Source organism: Amyelois transitella, chromosome Z, assembly GCF_032362555.1.
Source record: "Amyelois transitella isolate CPQ chromosome Z, ilAmyTran1.1, whole genome shotgun sequence".
Classification (NCBI taxonomy): Eukaryota; Metazoa; Arthropoda; class Insecta; order Lepidoptera; family Pyralidae; genus Amyelois; species Amyelois transitella.
Window position 1 is genome coordinate 10,378,815 of NC_083535.1, and position 20,681 is coordinate 10,399,495.

The window sequence follows — 20,681 nt, forward strand, 5'->3', positions numbered from 1 at the left end:
ACCCTTTCACGGAAACGTAACCCAAAGTTTCCGTAAAAAGGTTGCAGAGATCAGATGGGAGTCACTTCGTGTACCTGAGTTACTCAATCCAAGTCAAAAAGCGTACCCCGGGCTCCTCTCTAAAGATCAAAGAAGTGTAACCGGGATTAATGCCAGGAGGAAGAAGATTGGACTGAAAGCGACATCTCTTTATGTATTGTAAACTTAAAACTGGTATAAACAAGCATACTGAAAGTCAATAGCATATCCAAAGATCTATAAATACCTTAATAATTCACGATTTCCTCACGAGATGGAGCCACAATATTTTGTACGTAGCGCGAAAGCACGAAAATCCAATTATATTAATATTGATTTCATCCAATTATAAAAGATCTATGACTATAATATATATCCAATGAATCCAATTATAATATATGACAAGGTTTCAAACACTATTGTGTTTTTGTACAAAAAGGATAAATAGAAGAAATATCATCAAAATTTATTTAGCGGTTTGTTTAAATAAAATGTAACCCTGATTTAAACATAACCATATTCTATTCATATCAAATTTCATCAAAATCACTCCAATGGTTTATTACTGAAAGCGTCATAGACAGACTTTACTATAATACTCGTATTTGTATGGACTACTTAGTAGAACTGTGGTAGTCAATAGTAATATCTAACTAATACCTTAAAAATGAAAGACAAAAATTGTTTTTATGTAATATTAATATATGGGATACGTCTTTATCTCTTTGAGTAGAAGCCCTAAGTCGCGCTTTAATTTAATGATCCTGGATTGGGAAATATTCCCTTAGGAGCCCTCTACGGCATGTATTAGAAATCAATGGAGTGGTAAGGACCACTATAGGTACATAATGTTCGAAAGGAGAAATATTCTATTATTGAATATAATATTGAATGAATTACAAGTATTTTAATTTTACACAGTTATCAAAATAAAGTCTTTCATACATATCATGAATTTTATAATATTAGATAGATACCTATTTACAAAATTAATTTAAAAGCTGTTCGGCAAAACTAAAATACCAAAGAATGAAACTTGACTGGTTGTGATGTTTGATGAAATCCTTACTACTCATAGGTATTAAGCTATTTTCACGTCTGAAGATAGTTATGAGAGCAAAGCCACCAGCAAAAGCTGGTTATAAAAAGGGCTATGGCGACAAAATTTGATGATAACTACTATAATTGTTATTATAATAACAAGACAAGCTTTCATCCCTGCTCAGAATTCAAAACCATCTATTCATTATCAAAAACTCATTCATTGAGCCGCATCGCTTCCAAAATAAAATGAGCAAGCACCTGAGACGGCTTTTGCAGGGCTTTTTGTGAATAGACAAACCTTGCGCTTGCGTCTTTCATCCCGCCTGGTGCATTGAGCATCCCCTCCCCCCACTCCACGCTCCGGAATGATCGCCTCGGAGGCTTACCTGCGCCAGCGCTGCGAGGCTACGCGATGTAGCCTCAGAAACCGCTACTATGCAGCCAAAGATTAGTATGAAATCGCAGAAGAGACAACTGGTGTCTCTATAAAGTAAACTAGAGAGTACATGTTATTAATTGTAGTATTTATTAAGGATTATTTTTATTGCAAAGAACCATATATAGTATACTTTTTAGTGACGGTTTTTATTAAGACAACGTTTACATTGGCATTTCACGACAAAAGAATAGGTACAAATGGTAAAAGTATTCTTAAATAGAGTATAATAGTTGTTGCGTATTTATCATTATAATAGTCGAACAACGTAAATTAGTCTATAAAATATTAATTAATTTACCACGTTATCCATTTTCAATCATTGATTTACGGAGAAGCAATACCAGAATTAATTTTCAGTGGATTTGCAGTAGATGCTCACAATTTCTAGAAAACCAATTGCTAGGGATATTGCTAACTAAATTTATTATTTGTAAAAACCCTCAGCTTATTAGAGTTTTATTAAGGTTATTGTCAAAGCATATAACCTTATTTTTGCACATCAAAGTCGCATAAAATATGATACTGCACCCATTTTGTTTCTCAGATTCTGTACCAAATAAAACATTGACAGATATTTGAAACATACTGCTAATAGGTAAGTGCAAAACAAAAAGAACGTTCACTAAAAAAAAGCCAACTAAGAGCTAAGCTAACACCATCAATCCATCATCACTAAAGTTATCAACATACTCTCAGCACAAGCGCCAACTGAAACCTTCTGTACATTTATTGTTTGACCCACGACAATAAGCTGCGTGTGCGCCGATGGAGAAACCGTCAGCGCTGTCGAAGCGAGCGGACGTGTGTATGACTGTGCTGTGTGTGTTCAAACTGTGTAGCATGTTCTGTGTTATGTGCTTTCTTTGACAATGTGGTGTAGTGTGACACTCCTTCTGCTGGCGACTTCGGTCGCGGCCAGAGCCGAGCTCCAAGAAAGAGGTGAGAATAGTTAAAAATGTTGATAAAACAAACTTTAATTGGACGAAACAATTAATACCAACATGGAATTCGATCAATTGACTTATCAGTAAGGTCTTAATATCGGCATCTTACTGTAATCCGAAGCCTTAGAATTAAGGTTGATGATTGTGAACGAAGCGTCGTGACAATGATTTTTAATCAGGCTTTTAGTTGTAAAAGTAATGACGTCAAGCCTTGAGATTCTTATTAACACGTCGACTCTATCTTGTTACAATTACTAAACAGGCTTTTGTAGGCTGTATTAGTTTATTGTGACTTATATTTTACATACCTACGAGGTCAAAAAGTCTTGTAAGAAAATACATGTCTTTCTTATTAAAAAAAGAATAATTATGAGCAACTGAAATAGGTTTTTGTCAACAAAATGCTTACTAAAATATGGCGACTTCAATTCCTAACGTTAAAGATTATCAAGCTTTTGTTTGAAGCTAAGGGGAATGTTAATGATAGTAAGACACGAATGTGTTTTCAAGTTTTGATAAAATTCCGGTAAGGATTCCTCAGATAACCGCGACTTAAAAATGTTTTGCAGCCTTAGTAGACAGAGTTCTTAGGTATCAATTTAAATTTTATTTAAAAATAGTTTTTAAAATTTTGACAGGAACTTCTTTTTATTTTTAAAACAACCTTTTAACAACCACTGTGTTTATGTACATTTATTTACATATATTAAATTATAGAATTTTCAGTGAAATTAATGATTAGAAGTTTACCGATTTTTTTGTTTATTATATTTTGTTTCCGGGCAATTAGCTATAACAGTCGGTCAAACACAGATAAAACCTCATAAAGGTTCTGTTAGAATGAATGATAGCTTGGAAGCTAGATTGGTATGGTAACCATCGTTGAATAAACAAATCAATATGATATACGGAACCAATTACACAGATTTAGTTAAACTTATGTCAGTTCGAAACAAACTACATATTATAGAACGCTAACACAACGGTACTATATTTTTAGTTACAATATTAGATATACGATTATAGATATTAGAACACAGCTTATCAGTTCACGCGAGTGATGTCGCGGGCGCGCGCTAGTAAGCTCGTAATTACGTAAAATATATCACAACTTGATATTTAGGTTTATTCAGTCAATTGGAGGCATTGTCTAATACTTTGAGTATCTCTGTTTAGACGTATTTTAAAATGCAGTCTAAAAGCCAAAAAATTGGTATTACATATGACAGTAAATATTTGAAATTTAACTATAATAATAATGTGCCGTCTAGTTGTATATCGCGCGCAGATCTTAATCTGTCAAATGCTTTATACTCAGAATTAAAATTAAAAATAACGGTAGGGTGTCTGATGGCGGTAAAACCATCAGTTGCGACGACACATTTTTTACTACTTAGTACTTTTACAACCTTCATTATCCCAAAATGCAAACATTATGAAGTAAGTCTAAAATAACTTGTTTCTAAGTTAACCTGCCTATGCTTCATATTCAGTAGCAATAAGTTTGCGGTCGCTCTAAAAATAAACAACACAATACCGTGACACGCATGTTTCTTTATTTTCTGAGAATTCAATACTCTAGCATATTGCACCTACTATCTACACATTTTATTGTAAAGGAAAATAAGTTTTTGTTTAAAACTCTTCAAAGGAAAAGTAACATCATGATTTTTAATAAATAAATAAATACCAGACAAATTACACAGATTGAGTTAACCTCGAAGTAAGTTTGAGATACTATATTATATAATAAATACTTATATAGATGAACATCCAAGACCCAGGCCAATCATAAAAGTTCTTTTCTCATGACCTGGCCGGGATTCGAACCCGGGACCTCCGGTGTCACAGACAAGCGTACTACCGTTGCGCCACAGAGGCCGTCTAATTTTAATAACTTTATTGTAAGTAGCAGTGCCGTGCTACATTTAAGAACATAATATATAAAGTAGAAATGGTTGGAAATATTTGACATATTGCATGGGTCCCAAACACACGGGAGTCATTAATTAGGCTTTGAAATTTGGTTGCCTTTTATGCAATCCAGTATTCGTAGTTATTAGGTGTGAAGGCATAACTTTGGTATCATTGAACAATTCATACTCTTACTCTGTTAAAATTTCTTTCTAATTAAATTTCTTGTTAGCTAACAAATGGAAAACTCTCTAATGGGTACCTAAAACAGGCTAAATTGTTCTTCATTCGTTCGCTCCCTGTAAAAACCTGACTTACCTGGCGTATCACGCATGAGCTTCTCTCCAGAGTGGTGGGAATGCAAGCCGAGACTTCTGGCAGAGAAAGATGATATACTAGACCTTTGGGAGAAATAAAGGATTTATCCTACAAGGGTGAAACCACTGCAAATATTCTAGTATATGTTAAGGCCAATAGTGACGTACAGAGTGGCATTGCGTGATAGTCATTATTCTAATACTTATTTATTATGCGGTGCCGTCTTATACCAGGCACTTAATAGAACCATACCATATTTTTACCATTAGCATCGTAAAAGGCGACTTAGTGAATACACACATTTATCCAGTGCAACTTTTCATGTTGGTCTGTTTTTCTCATACGACAAAAAGCATGTAATCTAGTATTGGTAAAAAAAAAACATTACACTCAATGTACGTTAGGTATAATTCAAATCAATAATTTTTGATAATATATTCCAGCTATCAGAACTTTAGTTAAAACTTAGAGCATCATTTAAAAAACACTCGTTAATGAAACTGGAACTTTCTCCCGATTATGTTTTTCTGACTGGCAACCCTAGTCTACGCACATCTTTAGCACAGACCGACTTAACTGCCTATATAAGGCTGGTAAAAGCAGTCGGCAATTACTGAAGCAGGTTCATGATTGCGGCGGAAGAGAAAACGCGAAAAACTTGAATCCAACCGGAGTTATAGACAACTTGGTTATACGGATCAATGAAGGAGTCACGACGTGTAGGTACAGGAGTTGGTTTTAGAATACTACTTTATAAACGGACGCATTAGCATGTCAATTGATATTATTTTCCTGTTTTGGGTATGTAACTTCTTTCTCGTAGCTTTCCTGTAAGGAAAAAGGAAATGTTGTCGTGAAAGGGATTGGAGTGACACTTGTGTGTGGTTTCCGCTTAAGAAGAATAGAGCCACATCATCTCTTAAGACTTCAGCTTAAGTAGGTATATTCTAAATGAATCGACGTAATTAAGAGTAAGTTTGAATATTTTACTGCTAGTATTTTAATTGCTTTATATACTTGTAGAAACACTAAACCCTTAAAGAAATTAACCACAAACAAATAAACCAGATTAAGCTCAATGTCAACATTTAAGAAAGATCTCTCCAAATGAATGGAATGGTCTTTGTCAGAAAAACTATAAGTACCATATCCGGCAATTCAATGGAGAGGAAGCATGATAAAAAATGTATTAAAAGATATCCCTATTGCGCCCTGGGGCGAACAGCGTGCACAAGTGTCCCGGGTTCGATCCCGAGCAGGATACGGCACCCCTGCCGAGAGGGTTGAAAGTGCTGTTTTGGCATATCCGTAATATGATGTAAGACTAGATCATGTGACAGAATCTATACTAATATTATAAAGCTGAAGAGTTTGTCTGTTTGAACGCGCTAATCTCGCGAAAAACTCTTTAAAAGGCTTTATCATCATGCTGCAACTATTAGGAGCGAAGAATTAATGGAATTTACTCCTTGAATGCTTCAATAATGCCCAAAATAACTAATCCACGCGGACGAAGTCGCGGGCACAGCTATAGTAAAATATGTGACGGATTATAATTAAATTCTGTCTCATCTTTGCATGTTCTGGGTCCCACTTTTATGGTTCGCCACCCGGTGTTCGGTTTTCGAAAGTCTTAATGTCTTTTTATCGTGTTCCTTCCTCTTGGTGAAGGTATGAGTACCTACATGAGGACCCAAATTAATCCCACTATTATTAAAAATATCGTAAAGAACAATTGGGATTTACCCGGACTGTGTTTGTTTGTAGCGTTTTGTGTGATTTTCCTTCACCAATAACGACGCAACATCCATGTTCCAAGTCTTGTTAGGTTCACCTGTTTTCAGGTTCATGCCGGTCAGACAAGAGTTACGTGTAATTGTTTGACTTACCCAACCGTCGATCTCATACGCGTACTCCGCCTACAAGTATGATACAACCGGGATCATGCCAGCAGCTTGATTATTTGCCCAGCACCTCTAAAAAATCATTATGTCATGCCATCAATTGACCTATAGAGAGTGTCGTTGCGGTAGAAAGAAAGGTTTTCATCCGATTTAGATACCAAAATTGCCGGGTGGTTGCCGGTACTTAAAAAAAGAAACACTTCATGTTTTCCGCATGGATGTCGTAAAAGCGACTAAGGGTCGCTTATAAACTTGTAGGCGGTGGGCTAACAGCCTGTCACTCTTTGAATCTTAATTCCATCATAAAGCCATACAGCTGAGGCCTTTTAGGTTTTCAGGTATGCTTGCTCTGTCTACCCCGCAAGAGATATAAACGTTAGATACAATTTGTATATGTATTTGTAAATTTAGGTTTTTATTCGTTCGTAATCCGATTTCACTTCATTTACGCAACATGGCTAAATAATTAATTGTCCTTCATCTGAGCAACTATTATGCTGACTCAGCATGACTTGTAAAATAATATGTCAATTGTGAGTCGATTATGTTTTGCGCGATTTTAATTTGTTTTGGGCATACATGCAAACGCAAAATTACTCCTCTTTCCCGGAGGGATAGGTAGACTACATCTCTCCACTTGCCACGATCCCTGCACACTTATTTTGCTTCATCCACATTCGTACTAGCTGCATACAAGTTCGCCGGTTTAGGGTAGGTAGGGTTTAGGACGTTTAACGTGACGTTTTACGACGTCCCTACATTAACTCCATCGTAACAGAAACGTTTAATTATATAAACTTATCTAATAAGTTCAACTATTTTCAATTCAAGAAAATAAAATAACAATAAGTAATTCTTGATAATAACGGCGGTAGCTAACAGGTAAAATGTTACTGATTCTTTTTCCTCCAATATGTTATACATATATACTATATTTTAAATTCTGAGTATGTTATCTATACATATAACAAATAGGTGCTTCAATTTATTTTAACTTTACATACATACATATGGTCATGTCTATATTCCTTGTGGGGTAGACAGAGCCAACAGTCTTGAAAAGACAGGTTGCCTAGCCCATCGCCTAAAAAAGAATCCCAAGTTTGTAAGCCTATCCCTTAGTCGCCTTTTACGACATCCATGGGAAAGAGATGGAGTGGTCCTATTCTTTTTTGTACTGGTGCCGGGAACCACACGGCACTTTTTTACACGGCAACCGGGAACACGCAGAGATGAGAGAGAGAGAGTTTAGCTCTTACTGTCAGGTGTTATGCCTATATCTTACCTTTCAAAGTTACTTCTAACCTACATACATACATTCTTCATACAATAAGAACACGTTTGTTTTGTACTAAGCTATCGCGTCGAGCACTTAGGCATAAAAATAAAACGCAAGTACTTAATTCGTCATTGTCGCCCAAGTTTGAACTCTATTACGTAAGAGTATGTTCTATATTAAGGACACAGAATATGCTTATGTTGGCTCCTGGATTTACTCTGGGCTATTACCGATAACTTCATTTACTCGTCAGCGTTTTGTATGGGCGCTATCAATAAATTTGTTATGTCATATTTCATCGGAATTTTGTTGATGTAAAAGCAATATTGAGGAAAATTATCACATAATTGGAAAAATTGCTTCCAGCTTGTCTGTCTTAGATACTTATCTATAACTTGTCGTGAGCATTAAAGTTTTTATTAGATTTAGAGAGTTTTATAGAGAAGGTTCGTAATTTTTCTTTAACTACGTTTTACTTATAATTGAAAATAGTTCAAGAGATATTCAGTTTCATTGTACCAAGCGTACGTTATTGGTGTAAAAAGTTAAAAAAACGTTTCGGTGTATCGTTTATTGAACAAATGAAATGCCGCCATCTTGGCGGTTGCATTGTTCTCGACTTACCGATAACCTTCTTTGTTTGTTTAATTCTCTTTATTTTACGATTGTTTAGAGCCTACAACTAGATTAAGGAGACATTTATCTCTAAATGCAAAACTGTCAAATGCCAATTTAATTTATGCAAGTATGTACATAAAACGTGCTCGAACTGCGTTATGTATGGTAGGTATTGTATTATTTACGGAGAGACAGAGTTGTACACTTTCATACGATAAGACAAGTCCATAAATCAAAAAAGTTTCTTTTTTATATCTAGGAGAATTATTCGTAAATCTTGTTGTCTTTATGACAATATGTCGTGTTAAAATAATTAATTATTTTTTTTACTTTATGATAGATCACATCTGAGTTACCTACATAATAGTTATATTTTCCTAATAATTCGCATGCTCCGACGCGAGGTTAATTTTGAAAGCAAAGCGAAATGTGCCATGGCGAATCTATATTTATTAGTTAGAGATTGCATCTAAAATGAGGATTTCGCCCTTATTATTTATTCTAATTCTGTTATAACACCAAGCTTCATAAAAATCAAACGCACGTCCTCACATACTTTTGTACTCGTATTTATAATATTCGTAATCTAAAACACAATTGAAAAAAAAAATAACAGCATAAACAAAATAAAAAACTATTGGGTTCCCGCCAAAAAGTCTTTCGTTCTCTTGCTGACAATGAGATGACAAAACAGTTGCAAGTAATATGCGAGCAGAGTAATGCACGTGTAGCGTATACTCATTTTTATTTTTACTTTTCAATGGTTCAGGTACATTCGAGGTTAAGACACTTAGTTAGATAAAACAAACGCTTTAACCGACTGTGTCGTTTTGTGATACGTATCTATGTGCCACGGCCTTGTACTCGGTAATTATTTTAACATTATCTGCTGGCATTAAGGCACAAACTTGCAGTAAAAAAAGATACATAAATAAACGCGTAGTTTGCGTTTATTTCTTAATTTTGAATGAGTTAGCCGAATAACTATAGGTGTTTTTAAATAATATTATGCTTAAAAGTCATTTGTAAAAAAACTGGAAGAGAATTTTTTTTTTAAATATCAGTGATCGAGCCTTTACTAGCTTTTGCAAACTTTGTAGGTATATAATAGCAAGGCAATACATATAATCATCTTGTAATGATAAGAGTATTAAAAAATATAACTTTAATCTCAGTAATGTCAGATATTAAATTAAAAAAAGCGTAGTAAAAAGAACAGTAATTTGGCTATTTGTATTTACTTATTTGATTTCATATCTACCTACCTTTCCGAATATTCATTTCACATTTCAATAGAACACTATATGTGTGCTGGGTATTTTGTTTCTCTTCATAAAAGTAGTGTCGTAATTATCTTAGGTTCATAAAAGTAATCAATTCTTTACTTTTCTATATGGAACGCGTTAATTAAAATCCAAATCTTTTGCCTAACCATTTATAGCTACTTTAATATTTTAAGGTAAGATTGCATAATAGATTCAAGTTTATTTATTACGTGAATACCGCGGCTCCGCCCGCGTTCTAAAGATTCCGTCCATTTTGTCAAGATTTTGAAAAATTCTCCATACTGTTCTTGTACACTGTCTAACACATGTATGATAAATTCAGCTCACTCGCCTATTAGTTTCGGCTAAATGATATGCATAATTGACTCAGTAACACAAGAGTTTTAAATATTTATTGGTTTATTCTAACGAATTTATATGAGGTTAGATTACTCAGACATCCACGGAGAAAGGATTTTTGAAACTTCCACAGGTGCAAGCCAAACTATTAAATTCACTGTAAACAAAGCGTTCCTAGAGTCTTTTAAAAATATGAGTTAATGGTTATATTATGTTACAGCAGTACGTAATATAGTGTCTCAGATATAGCCTTCCCATGGCAGATAGCATCAGCCAATTGTGTCGGACAATGGACACGCAGGGTTGACAGCGCTAGGGTACTTAAAGGACAAGATGGCGTTAAGGTTGTTCGTGAGAAGCAATTTATTTACATACATACATATGCTCACGTCTATATCCCTAGCGGGGTAGACAGAGCTACCACTCTTGAAAAGACTGATAGGCCACGCTCAGCTGTTTGGCTTAGTGATAGCATTGAGATTCAAGAGAGCAATTTTTTTGGTTGATAAATATAAACATGTATGTTATCTTCCCAGTAAGTATAGTAGCGAATCATCATGTCTGCCAGCTACTTCTCTTCCGGTGTAGATTGTAAAAGTCTATCAAGGAAAAGAGTTATAAACTTAGGATTCGACTTTTAAACGATGCGCTTGCAAGCTTTATTTATATGGCCTTTCCGTACTTTCAAGAGTTGGCTCTGTCGACCCCACAAGGGATAAAGACGTGATTATATGTTTGTATGTAAGTGGAGTGAAAGTTGGGTATGGCAAAAGAAGCATGAAAGCAGAATAAATGCAGTGGAAATGAGAGCGTTAAGGAGTATGATGGGTGTGAAATTGAGTGACAGGATAAGGAACAGCGTGATAAGGGAATGTTGTGATGTGAAAGAAGATGTAGTTACAGGAATAGAAAAGGGTATGTTAAGATGGTTCGGTCATGTGGAGAGGATGAATGAAAGCAGGTTGACTAAGCAGATATACAAGGAGAGTGTGGAGGGAAAGGTCGGAGTGGGAAGACCTAGACGAACGTATCTTGATCAAATTAAGGACGTCCTGGTAAAGGGTCAGGTCAAAAGTACCCGAAACCGCCGAGCTTGTATGAAGAGAGTTATGAATGTGGACGAAGCGAAAGAAGTATGCAGAGATCGTGGCAAGTGGAAAGAGGTAGTCTCTGCCTACCCCTCCGGGAAAGAGGCGTGATTTTATGTATGTATGTATGTATGTAAGTGGAAAATCTTGATGGGGAAGACCCAGATACTATGATACTGTTAAACATTTTCATACCTCAAATAACCCTTTTATTAAGTAGCTGTAACAATGAGAAACAGGTTTTACGGGTGACTACCGAACCGTTTACCATATGTCGGTAGTAAGACGATACTTACAAACTAACAAATTTGAATTAATAATGTAAAAAAGAATTAACACGATGTCCTTAATGTTTTTCATGAAGCATCTTTTTAAAGTGCTGTTTAATATAATAATTGAAAGAATTGCGTAACTATCAGACGTAGGAAGCAGAAATTTATTCGAATACCAACATGATGATGAATAAATAATCCTTTATTTATTGTGAATTTTCATTAGATTTTCATATATTGTAATGCCTTAAAAAAGGTGGTTCTCCGTTTGACCTGTATGTATGTTTGTACGCGATTATCTCGCGTTTCGCTCAACCGATTTTAAAGCGATTTTCAACAAAGTATTTGTTACACTTAGGAAATAGTTTTTGAAATTTATTCTTAATCTCCGTAAACAGATTATAATATCTATCATTTTGCAATATAGCTGAGATGATATAGAGAGATTGTCAACCCTGTTTACCCCGTAAGGGATAAAAACGTGATATGTAAGTATGTATTTATTTTGCTTTCTAAGCAATGATATTAAGTTATTTCGCTAGTATTTGTTGCGGGGGTTCTCTCACTCATATAAATAGTTAAAGTGTGCTGGCATTTCTATAAGTATATACCCATGACAAACAGCGCACTCCCATGGCCATACCAATTAAACTATTAACATTCTACACCCGGAGCGACGTACGGACAAAACATAAATAAAACACCGTACAATACATGTTCCAATGTCGTAATTTTATTTCAATTGGTACTTTCTTAACAGACCATGTTTTTATTCAAATTTTTATGCGTTTGCAAACTTCAAGTACTTTAGTAGTTACACGAAGATTATGTATCTTATTTTGTTAATATAATTTTGTTAAAAATCATTATATAGTTTCTCAGTATGGAAGTATGAATAAATCACATTTGCGGGTCAAATCTGTAAAAAAGTGGATGAACAAACAGCTACATTAATAATTGATTTTAAACGATATTATATTATTTATAAATAATACAGGTATTAAACGCGCACGTAACGTTCTTACGAAATTATTAGTACGTCAACGAACGTAACGTATTAGTCGCTCGGAGACGACGGATCATTGTAACTGATACGAAACGTCCGAGATAAAATAAAGGTTCTTACGTGCGTGTTTAATACCTGTATTATTTATTAAATAGCTACAATAATTTTTAACAGTGATAATGGTGTTCATAGGTTTTTACATTTTGTTTTGCATTACTATGGTTTACATCTCTATATTGTGGGTTAGATTACCAATATCTGCTACCAAATAACTGAAACTATTCCAGACTCTATCCATGCAGTCTTCCTTGTGTCAGTCCTTTTTAAACGTTTACACGAAGCGACTCTCATCTAACTTCCGTAGGCTTTTCAAAGGTTTGGATCCTTATTGGATCATAGTTATTACTTATTATTCTATCGACGCAGTATTGGCACGTTTATTTTCTACAGAATTGACTATGCAACGCAAATTACAGAGCCGTCATGAATAACGCCTCATCACGCAAGTTAACATGATAGTGCATAGGTAAATGGTGTTTTACCTTGGGTTAAAAATGACAGTTATTTACGTTATTTTTACCTTTTGATGCCTTAAGGGATAGACCGAAGGCTTTTCCAACATTATAAGACTCTTGCGTTACTGTGTGGCATACTGATGGATTTTTTATTTACTTCAAATTGAATTTCATATTTAACGTATTTACTTTATTTCGGTCTTTCAGCCTTTATGAGACTCTAAGCTCTGTCTACCTCATAAAAGATAAATACTGAATACAAAAATTTCCGATTAACCTTCAACATTTTCATTTATCCGACCCGTACGCTGAGGCACCAATTAGCTCTGTCCATTTAAACACCTCTTATTAAATTAATCAGTCTTCAGCTTATTACTCAGTACGGACTATACCACATTTTCACCTCTTGTGATGAGAATAAGATTAGCAAACAATATTCTAGTATTATAAATCCAATAGTTGGTAAGGATGTGTGAATTTTAGTTGTAATTAAACGATTTTATTGAGTACCATCAAAGTGCGACTGAGTCAGCTTGTCTCCTTATAAAATTGCAAACTGACCGGACGTGATTTCGTCTTAAATGTTATCTGACAAGCTCATTTCGTATGAGTGTCCATTTAGAACTTCATTAACAAAGATGTTTACAGTTGCTTGAGTGTCCGTTTAGCCAATCTTAACATACCAGGGCTGGCTTTACATTAAAAATAATATTTCAATTGCACAAAAATAAATAATAATATAAACATCGTAATCAAAAGTATACTATTAACATTGGATATTATTAATAGGCGTAGAAATATGCCTTACAGATTTTCTGTCTTTTTCAAAGCATTATTTTTGCTCGCACAATAGGAGATTCAAGTATATGAAAATGCTTGAAGTAATAGAGTACATAGTAAAAGAGTGTTTCATTTTTTATTAAAATAAATAAAATTTTAGTATTCTACAGTCTGGCAAATCCGTTGTGACAATTTTTTCTGTTGTCAACCCTAGATGTGTTTGAATTTTTGTTGAATGTTGTTCAACGGGTTTGGACACTAACTGTAGCTTGGCGGATATCCGTCGGCTCGTATCAACACGGCAGAATTAAAAATATAGTTTAATTTTTTATTTAACAAGCTTTTGTATTTACGTTTTGCCTTTTTCCTTTCTAATTGAGCAACTGATATCGAGCATCCCAATTCCGTTCATTCAAATATATAGTTATAAAGAGAAAGTATTTTTATTTTTGCAAATATTTATCAAATATATAAAACTTGCACCAATTCAAACCAACAAGCGCTAGAAAATCTAATTTATTCCGGGATACTTCGACGGGAGAGAATCCTTGCACGAAAGTTTGGTTATTTGATTTAATCCGAAGCAGTCTATTTGAAAGACTAATGGCTAATGCCGTATCTTTGATACTGATAGTTCATACATCACGCATTTTCCTGAAGGGAAAGACATCATTTGCATACGTATAATAATAGAATATATAAGAGAAGTACAAAATACTTTTCTGAATTATATTTCTTCTTGTATCCTTCTTAAAGGTACTCTCCTGTCATCAGAATTATTTTCTTTATACTCACTCCAACATTCTTGTCGACATTGTTAAAGGTGCTTATTGACCTAGATACAATCTCACGATTCAATATTCTTCTATTTAGACGGCAGTGTTCTAAACTCATAATATTATTAATCTATGTGTCTGAGACTGCTTTGTATCTATGTCGTTTACAAACACAATGGGCCAGGCTCAAGTTTGTTTCAAAATACAAAACCTTGTGACCACATTTGAATATTTAGGTGTGACAAATGTTGGACTCTTTTGACGAGAACGCAGTTCATTTGAAGCTTAGTTTTGTTTACACTGGACGAGTTACAATGAGCTTGGACAAAGACTTCTTTTATTTTGATTAGCTTACGTAGCGTGAGATCGCTTAAATTCAAAATGTGTTGTGGTTTAGTAATCATTTGTTTACTCTAATCATAATATCATTGCATTGTTTTGTTTTTGTTAGAAATTTTAAGCATAAAATTCTTATACATGCAATATTGATGGTCATATATACCATTAAATATACATATATCAGGTCTCGGAAAAGTGTGAAGTGAAAAGTTCTTTCGCATCTTAATTGTCCGTTAAAACCCAGTAACCTCTTCAAATCACCCAAGTTGTAGACCAATACCGCTAAACGTGAACATAATCTAATGTTGACTTTACAAATGCACATTATCGACCAACGCGTTACCGTCACTTCCAACATTGACAAGCCCTGATGAACGCCAATTATACTTTACAACAATATTTCAATGACAATGTGATATCATTACACCAATAGATCTCAATAATATGTTGAGTCACCCAAAGGAATTGGCCACGAGATTTTCCGAAGAGTTCCGAGTGTTCCCGAAGGCATGGGAGGGGAACAATTCGGCAAGCCGTGACGCCCGCCCGAGCGAGACGGTCTCCTCACAATACTAGCATGATGCCATCCCATATCATAACCCATAGAAAATGAAATTTTAGACAATTAAAAATATTGTATTTCAAAGTAAAGGAATTAGATAAGAGAAATAAATTCCGTAAAGCTGTCAAATAACACTCTGAGGAGGTCTGGAGGTGATTATCAAGTCAGTTGCGACGGCTTTACCAGTACTTGGTTCTTCTATAGCCTATATTATCCCGAATTCTTGAATGGGAAGGTAACATTATCTTGAATCGATGGTTCAATATTTTAGTAAGAATGTGAATAAGCTAAAATTTTTTAAGATAATTTAAGCTAATAGTAAAAATTTAAGGCATTTTAATTAGGTATATAACTTAACTGAACATCTTACCTATTTTATTTTAATCGTATGTCGGAATGCCCTATTGCCGTCAATCCATAAGTAAAAATGTTGCCAACATTTAATTCTATGGATAATTGTCCAAAAATAATTTTAACAAGGAATCAGCGAGATATTAAAATAGTATGTAGTGTAACAAACAGACAAATTACACAGATTTTGTTAGCCTCGAAGTTATTACTGAACGATACTTTATTTTATAATAAATACTAATATACATAAACACCCAAGACCCAGGCCATTCAGAGAAAAGTTGTTGCCCAACATTCACTGGCCGAGATTCAAACTCGAGACCTCCGGTGTCACAGACGAGCGTACTACCGCTGCGCCACAAAGGCCGTCAAAAATTATATGCAAAAGTAATGAAAAAGAATGAGTATAAATTATGCACGTTGATGTCTTTTCCTTTGAAAGTTAAAACTAAACTTTAAAGAAGAGTCTTGCAACTTTGTTTTCTTTCACATTAAATGAGATAGTAAGGATGACGCCAAAGAAGCTAGTTGCGCAAAGGAAAAAAAATCCAATTGCAAACTTGCTACAAAAACTTTATTAACAAGAATTACGAAGAATGACAATTGAAATGTTTACCGCGTTCTACCTGTGGAGTAGGCGATAACTGCAGTTAGATACCAGATGTTGTATCATACCAGTGAGTACTTGCTTATTAGAGCCGCTACGACACTGGTTGCGTCTTTAGAGCTAGGGTCCGGCCCACTCAGGCGCATCGTGTCAACATAAGGGCTGTCGCAAGCCTACCATATAGGTGTCTCAAGTTAGAACAAATGTAACTGTCGTGCACTTAGTTTTTAGTTTACTAAGTAATTCGAATTAAGACGTACTTTCACAAGTGTACAAGGTGTACTACTTAGTACCTACGCGTTTGACTAAAGTTGGTTTCTTTATATCTAAAACAAACCTCTGTATTAGGTAACCTTATTTTTATATGACGAGGAGGGTGGTTATATGAAAATTTAACTTATACTATAAAACTGAGCTTTCAGAGAAGATTCAGTTAGTTTAATTTCAGTTAGTTTAATGTGTCTTACCTCAATGTCCTGGGTTTTGTCCCGGTAGCGATGTTTCTGGGAGGTAGTCTTGGGCTATGCAGTCGAAAATTCTTGTACATAGAAATACTTATTTTAGTTTGAAAAATTAATGATGACTTCATCTGCCTTAGGTGTTTTTACCTTGAACGCTTCTGTAAACATAAAACTTAAATTTTCCCCAATATAATTGTATTAACGAAGTGTGGGCGCATTTCTACTATTTTGGCAGAAACCTAAAGATAGTTGAGCAACAGAAGGACTGACAATATTATTAGCATCTATGTGGGAGGTCATGTGTGTATAAGAATTTTGCAATATACAAGCACTTGTAGACAATATTAATCAAAATATGTATGACCGTTACGTTCAACTCAAAGCAATTTCAGCTTAATCATAATGTAATTAGAGTTGCAAAATCTTTGTTGGAGTTAAACATAATTTGTTTTGTGCCATGTGTGTGATATGTGGTACAGATTGCTTTAACAAATGGTGATGATGTGTTTATTTATTGTAAGTAACTATCAACATATCTCAAAGTTTGGATAACGATAAGATAACAAAGAATGTATTAAAGGAAACGATAAAATATTTTAACGACGGACAAAAACAAAAATAAAGATATGATATCCATTAAAAGTTAAATGTTCAATATCCACAACGTTATCAAGGAATTTCAGATAAATAGCAGCTTGGATTCTTTAGTAACAAAACCAATAAATAGCATATGCAAGTAGCTTCGCTTTGTTCCTAAAATGGCACCCTCACCTTACTGCAAGCCCGAGCATACTCGTTATTCCAAGTTAGGAAATACAATAAGACCTAGAATTTCACCAGTTGCATACCATAAACAATATTCCAAGCGTGCTGACTTTTATTGTTTATACTGTTGCCAATAATATCGCACCTCGTTAATTTTAATAGTTTCATACTTAATTAAGTTACTTTACAACTCAGATATTTAAATATATTAGTGTTGAAAAACCGAACAGATCTTGGCATAACTTTACCAAAAATATTATATTGAGCCAATGGATTTTGAAGATGCAAAGTTCTAAGTTAAAAGATAATATTGGAATGCATAGCGACGAAGGATTCAACTGGAGATACGCTAAGTTAATATCTGAGGGAGTAACTTAAGAAAATTGAGTACTGCACAAAAATTGTAAAGCTATATATTATTTTAGCTGTTTATTATATATGTAGATAGTAATGACAGGCCGTTGTCGTGTTCACACCAGTTCAGGTGTCCGTGGGCAGCGTCACGGTGCGCGCTCCGTGCGATGGTCGAGGCCTCACAACACCAATTTTTTAGTGTCTTTCGTATGATCGGCTTCCGGTGACGCACTCTCAGTCATGATCAATTGAAGTGATGATTCAAAAACGTTCCCGCAATAATTACTTGATTATTATCGATCTGGATCTAAGCGGTTCGATCTAGTTCCCACCGGATGAATGGATCCCAATGAATACGTGAGAGGAACAAATGTTATAAAATTACCACACGTTTACAACTATTCATAATATTTTTTACAATAATTGCAATAATTCGATTTACTCTAAATGTAGGTATTACTATAATACGCTGTAAATTTCTCGTTACAGATCAAAATTCACAAATCAAATTGCACCTAGATAATTTTTAATAAAGCTGATTAATAAATCTACATCTTACTTCAAAATCAGAAATAAGTTTTTCCATTTAGGTCACTAAGTATGTTCCTATGTTTTTAGGTCTTAGATCATCAACTGCAGGTGTATTTTTTGAAATACTTATTAATCTAATTAACTAGTGAATAGAGTGTAATTATTAATAAATACATTATATAAACGCTCTGAAAGCATTCGTGCTGCATAGCAGCTGCCAGGGTTAATTACTGCTGACCCTAAACTGAAAGCGGACAAATTAAAAATACCAACTGTATTCAGCACTTTCCCGTTTAAGATAACTCTCAAACTTGGTCGGATTATGACTGAGAACATCTTGAACGTCTTGAGACAGAACAGGCGGGTGAATTGAAGAAAATGTGGACATTGGGTCATTATCAGATGCATAGTAAGGTATTTGTACGAGAATTAACGTCTTTATCCCTTGCGGGGTAGACAGAGCCAGCAGTCTTAAAATACTGACGGGCCACGTTCAGCTGTTAGTCTAAATGATATATTTGAGATTCAAATAGTGACAGGTTGATAGCCCATCGCCAATGAGAGGAATCCTAAGTTTATAAGCCAATCCCTAAGTCGCCTTTAACAACATCCATTGAAAAGAGATGAAGTGATCGTATCCTTTTTTATATTGATTCCGGGAACCACACGGCACATTATCCCCCGATAATATTGAAAAAATACGATAAGCCTTCCACCGCCCACAACACATGTATGATATTAAATCTATGAAATAGGGACACATGCGGGCAACCACGTGTACCCAATTTTTTTTTGTTGATGCACAAGCCCTTAGCCCCATTATAATCCTGGATCCCTTGAGAAAAGTTTTTTCTAATGACACCGTAAGACTCCATTTTGGTTGCCCTTACTTATTTGCCTCTTTTAATTTAAAAATACGCTTCATCCGCTTTTGTTTTTGTTAGCTTTCTTCACTAATCTATGGGAATTTGTATGCTTACATAACATAGGCATCAAGTGCAATGGCAGCATTTTGGCGTCCTTCAATATGTTTTTGAGTACAGGCCATATAGACAGGACATAATATGTGGAGAGATGATAGAGACAAATTAATTTCACTCGTACTGCTGTAAACTAAGTAGGTACTTCTACCCGTTGAACGCAAGCGGAGCTGCAGGCAATTGATAAGATGCATTTAAGGATCATATCTCACTGTTATAAGAACATGAGATGCGATGTAAGAAAACTGGTTGCGTTTACCGTTGCTCTAACAGGATAGGGCAGGGAGCTGCGCTGACATCACTGCTTATTTAAGAAGTATATAATTAAAACACGGTATTTAACGGTTAATGACAGTTTATAGGAACAGGTTTTAATAAGCTAATAATTAATAAAATACCTTTGTAATGTTTCAATGCTTAATTTCAGCTTAAGTTTCAAGACTTAACTCTAATAAACTAAGATACTTTTGTAAGTTTACAAACACTTGATCAATACTTAACAGAAAATAATTACCAATGTTTACAATCAGCCTGTTTGTTCACGACATGGTTTTAGTTAAAAAAAAAATAAACTCATGTTTTCCCGCGCGAACGCGCACATGTGCAAGCGATGCGCGGGTTCACATCGCGCATGCGTGGGAAAGACGCCATCTTGCGGCAGTCGAGACGACCATTTTCAGCCGTAACTTTTTGTTCAGTTGAATTCATAAGTGTGGAGGCCGATTTTTTGTTTACTGCGCTGAACCCTGTGAAAGTTTCAACTTTTAATATATAGACGACAGTTGAAGTTTTCACGATGATAAACGACAAAGGAAGTTTTGACCTCGATAATGTCGAAATAAACGGGAAATTACTGTCATAAATAGGTATTTAACTTGCAAACATTAAAAGCTTTTTGATTGCATTAAGTATTTCATTATCCATTATACAGCCAAGTAACCCCGTGAACTGACATAATTTGTCTCTGTAGCTAGTATTAACACTTCAATAACATCGTATCAATGCAAATGAATCACGGAAGTCCGCTGTTCACAATGGCGGAGACTTCCGAACGGTAGTAATGAATGCGTTGCAGCACTTTCATTCATAGCTGGGATCAGAAGTGCAACGAACTATAATCTTATGAGACGAGGGACGCGCACGCAGCCGGTCAGGCCAGCAACGTCTGCTTATTAAAAATTAATTAATTTC

The 20,681-nt window shown here is 34.9% G+C and overlaps 1 protein-coding gene across 1 annotated transcript in view; it reads left to right on the top strand.

The window, feature by feature from the left end:
• The first annotated feature begins 2,287 nt into the window (after positions 1 to 2,287).
• Positions 2,288 to 20,681, top strand: part of LOC106133961 (epidermal growth factor receptor) — a 91,224-nt gene continuing 72,830 nt past the window's right edge. The window contains exon 1 of the mRNA XM_013333877.2: positions 2,288 to 2,440. Coding sequence (XP_013189331.1) covers positions 2,371 to 2,440 — 70 coding nt within the window. The 5' untranslated portion in view covers positions 2,288 to 2,370. The remainder of the gene's footprint in view (positions 2,441 to 20,681) is intronic.